We start from the raw sequence: 9,800 nt of genomic DNA, 5'->3' as shown, positions 1-9,800 counted from the left end.
TATCAAAGACTTTTTACACATTTGGTCACAGACACATTCCAGAATGGGGTAGGAGGAGGTCTGGTCATATGTGGCCTTTGCCAAGTTCCTAGTGGAGGTGGGTAAATATTGGCAATGTAATTAGCCCAGGGGAGATGATTTCCCTGTACCCTATGGGTCAAGCACCCTTTGGACTTAGGAGTCTGTGTGGTGATATTTAGAACTCAACCCCTGGAGTCGATAGCCAGCTGCTCTTGATTTAAGTGTGGATCTCACCAGCTGTGCGTCCCAGCCCAAGCAATGCAGGGAGTATCGCTCCTCTGGGCCCTGGCTCTGCTCCCAATTGCAGCTCCAGAAACTCTGAATCCGTAAGGTTTTCCACTTTTGTTTGCTGGGGCTCAGTAGACAAAAAAGTCATTGTGGGGAGAGGAGGGGAGGTGGCTGAATTGGCTAGATTCCAGGAGCTGAGCTACTGTGGGCCTTATTTTCAGAGGTGCCAAGCATCTGCAGCTCCCAGTGACTTTAACAGGAGTTGTGGATGCTTAGCACCTATGAAAATGAGCACAGCTGTAACCAGGCATTTTAGCATCCAGGGCAAGCAAGCATATTTGCGCCACCTTTTGGGGTTTTGGGGGGGTTTTTTTGGTCATTTTTCCACCTCCGCAGCCTTGTACCCTGGGTGGCTGCCCCACTTGGCCCACCCTGGTCATGGCCCTGAAAATGAGATCTTTGGTGTTGGCCTTGTTCCCTTTTTTCACACCATTCATGATTTTATAGACCTCTATCATATCCCCCCTTAGCTGTCTCTTTTCTAAGCTGAAAAGTCCCAGTCTTATTAATCTTTCCTCACATGGAACCAGTTCCATTCCCTTAATCATTTTCATTGTCCTTCTTTGCACCTTTCCAATTCTAGTATATCTTTTTTGAGATGGGGCAACCAGATCTACATGCCGTATTCAAGATGTGGGTGTACCAGGGATTTATATAGTGGCATTATGATATTTTCTGTTTTATTATTTATCCCTTTCCTAATGGTTCCTAACACTGTTAGCTTTTTTTGAATGCTGCTGCACATTGAGTGGATGTTTTCAGGGAACTATCCACAATGATGCCAATATCTCTTTCTTGAGCGTTAACAGCTAATTTAGACCCCATTATTTTGTATATATAGTTGGGATTATTTTCCAATGTGCACTACTTTGCACTTATCAATATTTAATTTAGTTTGCCATTTTGTCACCTCATCACCCAGCTTACAGTCAGCTTTGAACTTAACTATCTTGAGTAATTTTATATCATCTGAAAATTTTGCCACCTCACAGTTCACCCCTTTTCCAGATCATTTATGAATATGTTGAACAGCACTGGTCCCAGTACAGACCCTTGGGGGACTCAGCTCCATTCCCCTCTCCCTTCTGAAAACTGAACAATTATTCCTGCCCTTTGATTCCTATCTTTTAACCAGCTATTGATCCATGAAATGACCTTCCCTCTTATCCCATGACAGCTTACTTTGCTTAAGAACTTTTGGTTTGGGACCTTGTCAAAATCTTTCTGAAAGTCCAAATACACTATATTGACTGGATCACCCTTGTCCACATGCTTGTTGTCCCTCAAAGCATTCTAAAGCAATAGATTGATGAGACATTTTTTCCCTTTACAAAAGCCGTATTGACTCTTCCCCAACATATTGTTTTCATCTATGTGTCTGATAACTTTGTTCTTTACTGTAATTTTAACCAGTTTACCCGGTACTGAAGTTAGGCTTACCAGTCTGTAATTGCCAGGATCACTTCTGGAGCCTTCTTTAAAAATAAGTGTTAATGTATCCTCCAGTCATTTGGTACAGAGGCTGATTTAAGGAATAGGTTACATACCACAGTTAGTAATTCTGCAATTTCATATTTGAATTCCTTCAAAACTATTGGGCGAATACCACCTAGTCCTGGTGTCTTATTTCTGTTTAATTTATCAATTTGTTTCAAAACCTCCTTTATCAACACCTCAATCTGGGACAGTTCCTCAGATTTGTCACCTAAAAAGAATGGCTAAGGTGTGGCGATCTCCCTCACATCCTCTGCTGTGAAGACTGATGCAAAAAATTCATTTAGCTTCCCCACAATGGCCTTGTCTTCCTTGAGTGCTCCTTTAGCACCTGTGATCATCCAGTGGCCTTCAGGCTTCCTGCTTCTGATCTACTGAAAAATTGTTTTGCTGTTAGATTTTGTGTTCTTAGCTAGCTGTTCTTCAATTTCTTTCTTGGCTCACCTAATTTTACTTTTACACTTGAATTGCCACCGTTCCTTTCTATTTTTCTCATTAGGATTTGATTTCCAATTTTTAAATGATGCATTTTTGCCTCTAATCCCCTCTTTAACTCTGCTGCTTAAGCATGGTGGCATTTTTTGGTCCTCTTACTTTTTTTTTATGAGGACCTAAGGAATGGACTAGAGCAGTGATGTGTAAACTGGGGGAGGAGGGTGGAGTGGCAAGAAGTTCTTGGGGGGTGGGAGGAGGAAGAAACTGGGATCCCGTGGGTCCCACAGGACCCAGTGCCATAATAGCAGGAGCAGGCTAAAATTAGAGTGGGGACGGGACGGGAGTGGGATTAAAACAATAGTCCTCCCACACCGCAAACAACGTGAATGCCCTGGCCGGCAGCAGCTGCTCTCCGGCCACCCATATCTGAAGGCAGCACTGCCGCCAGCAGCAGCACAGAAGTAAGGGACTACTTCAAATTACAAGTAGTGGCGGGGGGGGGGGGCACGACAAATTCTGTGAATGGTAAGGGGGGTGCAACTGGAAAAGTCTGCATACACTGGGCTAGACTGCTCCTGCCCTGAATCAGACACCCATCTCCTGGGTATGATAGATCTATGCCAGTGTATTGTGCCATGCTCTGATTCCATACTTGGCACACTGCCTCCTGCTGGGATGGGAAGGGAAGTGTACCACAAGTTCCTCCACTCAGGGTCTATAAAATCTCTCTGGTCCATGCTGGAGAAGTAGAGAGGTCCTCCCTTGGCCTGCCCACCTGAGACACTGAATTCCCCATCCCCCATTTCCCCATCTCCTCTCTCTCCTCCTAGTTACTATGTGGTAGTAATCCCAGCCATCATTCACCATCCTGGCCATGAGAAGGTCTGCATCCACCTCAGCTCCCTCCCTGAGACTGTCCACCTGGCTGTCACCTTGGAGATGCAAACCCAGAATCACACCCTGGTGGAGAAGGATGTGGAGAAGCCAGGAATCTTTGAGTGCATCAGCTTCAAGGTGAGCTCAGGTGCTGCTCCTGATTCTATAGGGAGCACTCTTGCCTCCAAGTCAGAAATGAGTCCTCTGCCCCTAGTGCACTCTATGCTACACTCCACTGCTGTGTGCGATGCTACCCTGAGTTCTCTAACCAAGCAGGTTCAGTCCATCCCTACCACCCCTGGGCAGAGCACCCAACAGTCTAACAGACTAGAAAGGATTTCCATTATTTAAACCAAAATTTACTACTTTGCTCAGTTTCATGCCATTTAATCCTAGTTAAACCCTGCAGGAAAACCAGACCCCTTCTTCCTTGGTGTTTACACTGTTCAAGCATCAGTAGTTCATTAACCAATCTGATGCACATAGACTCAGTTATTTTCCTCTTTCCTCATAAATCAGTCACTCTAGTTTGTTTAGAGTGTGGTTCTGCCCTAAAATGTGATTAGGTAAAATGGTTCCCTTCCTACCCAGTAACACATGAGCTTCTATGTGCATTCAGGGTCATGGTTCCTGACTCTCCTGACACATTGGTTTTGCTCCCTTTCACTCCTGTTCTTCCCACAGAGTCAGCCCAGTGAGAGGGAGCAGGAGTCTGGTCTGATCTGTGTATCAACAAAAGAATTACTAAGTTCTCATTGCAGAGCCTTATTGCAGGTGATGATGTGGGTGAAGGGGAAAAAGCCCAGCATGACTCTCAGAGCCCAGGGGGCGTATGCAATTAGAAAAGACCTTTCTACTTGGAAACTGAGTCCCTTTGAGCTAGTCTGAGAGACGATAAACATGGAGCCCAACAAAGTCATTCTTACAGAGTCATTTTTCAGAGTAGAACTGCTCTCTAACCATTTGTGGTGCTCGTCACTGGATGTCCCTGGGCTTTATTGATATCACCCTGGTGCTGAGGTGCACTGAACTGTGTATAGTATAATAGTCTTTCCAGTGCTGTGTTAGTTGGCTCCACATCAGACTACACAAGGCCTCTCTTAGTCCAAGAATACTGTCTGCAGGGTCCATTTTACAGGTTGGTCTTCAAGTGGTGCAACCCTACAACAAGATCATCACTGCACCACCTCCCACCATGCCCCCTCTTGCTCCTTATCCTTCCAAATGTTTCCTTTTAGGATCAGGTTGGCTAGAAATGGGCTCCAGCCACAGAATTTGGATCCAGATCTCCAATGTCCTGCAGTTTTGGGGTTGTTTAGCTCTGGGGCCATTTACCATCCTGGTGTGTGAGAAATAAAATCTCACTGATGTATTTGTTTTCTTTTTTCCTCTTGCCTCAACTCACCCACCCCACCCCCATTCTGCAGGTGCCAGCCTTCGTTCCTAGGGAAAAACAGTTTAACGAACCAGTAAGTCTCACATCTCCCAACCCCCTTTGTTCCCACAAACCAGAGGGCTCCAATCCCCCCCCCCCCACACACACACACACACACTCCCGGGGACTAGCGCAGCTAAATGGAGGGAGGAGGAGAAGATATGGAGGCTGGGATGAGACAGGGGAAAAGGAGGAGGAGGGAAAATGGGGACCTTGACAATAGGAGAAGGATGGGCAGAGGAGGGGCAAAGGGGAAGAAGGGGAGCCCGAGAATGGGTATGGGAGGGAGAAGAGGAGGAGGAAAAAGCCTATGGAGGGGGAGGATGAGAGAGATAGGAGGAATGGGGATTTGTTTTAATCCATCATCTCCTGGGAACATAGGAGATGGCAGATAAAGGCCTGTCTCCTAGGACCTACCCTGGGTGGGTAGGCAGAGTAGCTTCCCCACACAAAGTGGCCTCCGGTTCTCAGTCCTGCCACTGAGGCGCCAGTTTCTTTTGCATCTCTCAGGCAGATGAAGTGGCCTCTGTGCATGCAGTGATCCACAGGGGGGAGAGGGTGAGCTACGAGGGCCGCAAGAAGGTGCTGGTGAGAGGACAGAATGCAAGGATTGTCATAGACACAGACAAGCCCTTCTATAAACCTGGAGAGACAGGTACAAACGGCAAGAGGCACATGGAGCTTGGGGGTGGGGACTCGGTGGCTGTCCACAGCAGGGGATGGTGATCTCCTCAGATATAACAAGCTATGCTGGATAGGGCCTGAGGAAAAACAGATCCCTAAGTCACCAGGTGCTGCAGGGAGTGGGGTGGGAGTGTCACTACAAGATGCTCTCTCCTCTGAGTCAGCACTGTCCCCAGTGCCCCAGTGTGGTGCTCAGGGGCACTATGGTGGTGGAAGTACTATCTCTCAGGTGGGACCTGAAAGAAAGGCCATGGCTACTCAGGTCATGGGACATCCGCTGGAGCTTTTGCCAGAGTATTATTATGGTCTGTATTAGAGCAGCACCTAGAAACACCACACCAGATGTCATTGTATTGGCTGCTGGGGAAGCACACAGTGAGAGACAGTCCCTGCCCTCAAAAGTTTACAGTTTAAATAGACCAGACAGACAACAGGTGGGAGGGGCCAAGAAGAGTTGCTGTTTTATAATAATAATTAAATAAATTAAATTAAATTATTATTATTATTATGCCAGGACACATGTAATGAGTTTACCAAGCCTCATCTGCATATAAACCATCATAGGCAGAAGTGTGTTATTGCAGGGGGTCTTCAGGAAAGGGTCAGTAGCTCTGAGGATAAGAACAGGGAGAGGATATCTGAGAATAGGAAGGGAGGTACAGAGCTATCCAGGGGTCTGTTGCACACTGAGTAACTTGCTGTGCTTTCTGTATTTCTTCAGTGAAGTTTCGAATTGTGACCCTTGATGAGGATTTTAAGGCCATAGATAAAGTGGTGAGTATCCCTCTGGCTTTCCAGGAAGTAGGGGCCATCAGTGTGCTGAATGTGCCAAGTCTCAGCAGATAAACAGAGTGATACGCACAGGAATTACACTTGTGAGAGACACCTAACCTGCCCCGTGTGCTCCCTATTAACAGAGAACAGGGCTGGGATAGCTCCTATTGTTTTAATTTAACTGGAATAAAGGGGCCCAGAGAGTCGAAGGTGTTAGCATAATCAGTGTCAAACAAGGTTCAGAGTTTGGCATACGGACACCTTGCTTATTACCAAGGCACACACCATTAAAAATCCAGCTAACCTTTCATTAAAGATCCAGAAAAGAAGGAAAGACAGTTAATGCATTTTAAATGTAAAGTATTAAGTAAGGCTTTCATTTAAATAATATCCCTTGTTCCCTTTCCCTTTAGCTGTAGAGAGTTTTTAGAAGGAAACTCCCCTTCTGACAGGCTTTTAGGTAGCATCAAAGATGGTAATAGCTGTTCTTTTGGGGGGAAAAGAGAAGTTAGTTGAAATGGGCTGGAGCTGTTGCTGCTGCTGTTGTTAAGAAGAGAAAAGACCAGCAAAGACAGAAAATGCAGCTTCTGTCTCCGAGGTTGACTTTCACTTGCAACCTCACTGCTGGAAAAACACAGGCATGGCACGTGGGTTTGTCAGCCACTCCCAAGACCTGGCAAACTTTTATCAACATCAGGCTTTTAGTTGCCTCTTTCTGGTCACAGGCTTACAGCAGTACTGCAAAAGATACAGTCTTGGCCAGTTAAGCCAGACTCTGAGGGTGTTTCTATGCTGCAATAAAAGACCCGTGAAACAGCCACCAGTTATTCTGTCCACCAGTTAGGCCCACAGCTGGCCCGGGTCAGCTGATTCGGGCTCACAGGGCTTGGCCTGTGGGGTCATAAAACTGCAATGTAGACACTCAGGCTTGGGCTAGAGCCCAGGCTTTGAGACCCTGTGTAGAGGATGAGGCTACAGCCTGAGCTGAATGTCTACATTGCTATTTTTAGCCCATGAGCCAGAGCCCTGCAAGCCTGAGTCAGCTGACCTGTGCTCTGTGACTCAGTGCCATGAGGAGAGGGGTAGGAAAGAGAAGAAATAAGGTAGGCAAGGAAAAGAGCACACAAAGGGGGCAGGGCACTGGGGGTGGGGGTTGTGTGACAAAGTCTCACATCCTAGGTTCTGTTTGGGATTTAGCTGATGCTGGTAGATGTGACGGTGTCATCTGGCTTCCCTTTTTGTCCCACTCTGGTTAGGACATCTCTCAGGATTAGAATAAAGAAGGTCCAGGGTCCCAGGGGACAGTGAGGATGGCAGCCATGATGGTGAAGCTCACTCCAGTCACCAATTTTTCTCTCCAAAAGGGAGCAAGGGGTAGAATAGCCTCTCCCCTATTATTCTGTCCACCAGTTAGGCCCAATTTCCAACATACCAATTTTGGTTCATTGATTTTCGGTCTCACTGTCTTGTTTACCAAGCATGATCTTAACACAGTGCCTGAATCACTTCACAGTTGAGCTCACAATTAGGGTACATTTGTCGGTGCAATGACCACAACAGGGCCTGGGACTCCATGGGGAACACACCTCTGGGGGTCACCTCCCCAGCCCCTCCATTCCTGTGGCAAAGGGAGCAGAGACCTTGGTGTGAAATGGGGACTGTTTGGGCCTGAGTTTAGGGGCAGGCTCTCCTGAGGTGGGGCCACTGGCTGGGTGTTAATGATGCTGGGGCACGTGGATGTTGTTGCTCTCTACGTAACAGTGATGTTGTTTCTCTCTTGTGTTTTGCAGTATCCCCTGGTGCTGTTGCAGGTGAGTGACCAGGAGCTGACATCTGGGAGCTTTCTTCTCTGCTCCATCATGCCCTTTGTACTCCAGGAGGGCGCCATGCCCTAAATTGCTACATCAGAGATAAGATATCTGCATCTTGGCTGTACCCTGCCCCAACACCCTGCCCCTGCAGTGTTACCAGCAGTTAATGGCCCAGGGCGAAAGTAGAGGCATGACTTGAAGCAACAGTAAATGAGGGGAATGTCCAGCTATCCAAAAAAACCCCAAAGAGGATGAGGAGACTCAGGGTGGGCTGTGACCGCCTCAGACAGCCTGTGCATCGGGGCAATGCATGGGGCTGTGATCCCTGGTATTGTCCTCACTCATTCTGTGTGTGTGTGACTGTGCTTCTGAGAGGCTGTGCATGCATACATGACTGTTCGCAGCAGTGCATATCTGAACACATGTGATTATGCATGTGTGTTCCTGCACAGGATCCCAATGGGAACCGGATTAGCCAGTGGGTGGACGTGAAGCCAAGACAAGGCATTGTGGATCTGTCCTTCCCCTTGGCCTCTGAAGCAGCCATGGGGAAATACACCATCAAAGTGGACAAGGATATGCCTCGAGGGCTTGAGGCAACCTTCAAGGTGGAGGAATATGGTTAGTCTTGGAAGGAAGTGTGAGACAGCATTAGGAGCTGGGGAATGAAGTCTGTAATGGGAGCCTCCCTGCTAGAGTCCATGTTTCTATTCATTAGATTTCTCCACTTAGGTAAACTTCAGTTTTGGGGTACAGAGTCCCCTCCCCCAATCCAGTCCTTAGTGCTTTCCATCCTGTGCTTCACTCACCCAGCCCCACACTGCTCCCCTGGTGGCACCCCAGTCCCACCCTGGAGAGAGAGAGTGGAATTCAGCTCCAAAGTGCATTCAGTCCTGAGCTCCAACTACACATATGTACCAGTGCACAGACCTCCACCATGGGGCCCTAGCCCTGTGCTGACAGCTCCTCCAGCAATTTAGTCTCCATGTTCATTCAGGCCAGGGCTTTGCTTTCACACAATCGGTGCTCCCCTAGTCTGGAGGGATCCCAGTCTCCTGGGAGTGAGGCAGAATTCAGTCACCATGTTAACTCAGTCCTGACTTCCGGCTCCCTTCCACCCCTCAACTGCTCTCTCCATGGGACCCCTGGCCTGATGGTACCCATTCCCTCCTAAGGGTGAGTTACTCTCCATATCCATCTAGTGCTGGGTCAGTGTTTCAGAGATTATGCTGTGGATGCAGAGGGTGAGTTCCCCTATTTGGCTTATGCTCTCAACCTGCCCCCCTTCCCAACACTCTTCTGCAGAGCTGCCCAAGTTTGAGCTGGTGTTTAACGTTCCACCACTGGTCACCACTTCAGAAGAGGAATTTCAGTTCACGGTTTGTGGCAGGTGAGTGGCACTGCTCTGTCGCTGTCCCATCCCCCACATCAGAGAGTGGCCTCTTGCTGCCAATGTACTGGCAGGAATGTAAGGTCCTCCAGTGGTGTCTTCTCTCTCCTAGTGGTGGGGGCCCAAATCACAGCAAGGAAAAGATTCCTCCAACACCCAATCATTAGACATGTCTGAAGAGGCATAAAGTAGAGGTGTTCGGAACCTGGAATTCCTGAATTTAAAAAAACAAAAAAAAACCCCACACCATTGTTCCAAAACAGAACAAAAACAATCTGAATTTACCACAGAACCACAGCTTCCAAATGTGGTTTTGACCATTTTGAAACGTTTCCAAGACTCCCCACGCTGCCCTGAGCCCTGACAACCTGCCAGATAGGGATCCAGACAGCTTGGAGATGCTGGGAGCTTGGAAATTGGGTCTCCCAGGGCTTCTGGGCTGCTGACAAGCCAGAAGCTTGGAAACCCTGGTAACCCCAGGTCTGCAGCAGTCCACCTAGCAGGTGTCTCTGGAGTTGGGGAGCAGGACCCTGGAAGGCTGCCCCTGGCAGCTTGCCATGGGGGCTGCAAAGAAGTGTGGGAGCCAAAATGC

General features: G+C 48.0%; 1 protein-coding gene across 1 annotated transcript in view; it reads left to right on the top strand.

Moving 5' to 3' along the window:
- Positions 1-279: 279 nt before the first annotated feature.
- The window catches only part of LOC141974881 (alpha-2-macroglobulin-like protein 1), a 48,966-nt gene continuing 39,445 nt past the window's right edge, over positions 280-9,800 (top strand). Inside the window, exons 1-8 of the mRNA XM_074934915.1 lie at positions 280-347; positions 3,069-3,252; positions 4,542-4,583; positions 5,060-5,204; positions 5,955-6,007; positions 7,798-7,818; positions 8,271-8,439; positions 9,124-9,208. Coding sequence (XP_074791016.1) covers positions 280-347; positions 3,069-3,252; positions 4,542-4,583; positions 5,060-5,204; positions 5,955-6,007; positions 7,798-7,818; positions 8,271-8,439; positions 9,124-9,208 — 767 coding nt within the window. The remainder of the gene's footprint in view (positions 348-3,068; positions 3,253-4,541; positions 4,584-5,059; positions 5,205-5,954; positions 6,008-7,797; positions 7,819-8,270; positions 8,440-9,123; positions 9,209-9,800) is intronic.

Source organism: Natator depressus, chromosome 1 (assembly GCF_965152275.1).
Source record: "Natator depressus isolate rNatDep1 chromosome 1, rNatDep2.hap1, whole genome shotgun sequence".
Taxonomy (NCBI): domain Eukaryota; kingdom Metazoa; phylum Chordata; order Testudines; family Cheloniidae; genus Natator; species Natator depressus.
This window is presented reverse-complemented; position numbering and strand designations above follow the sequence as displayed.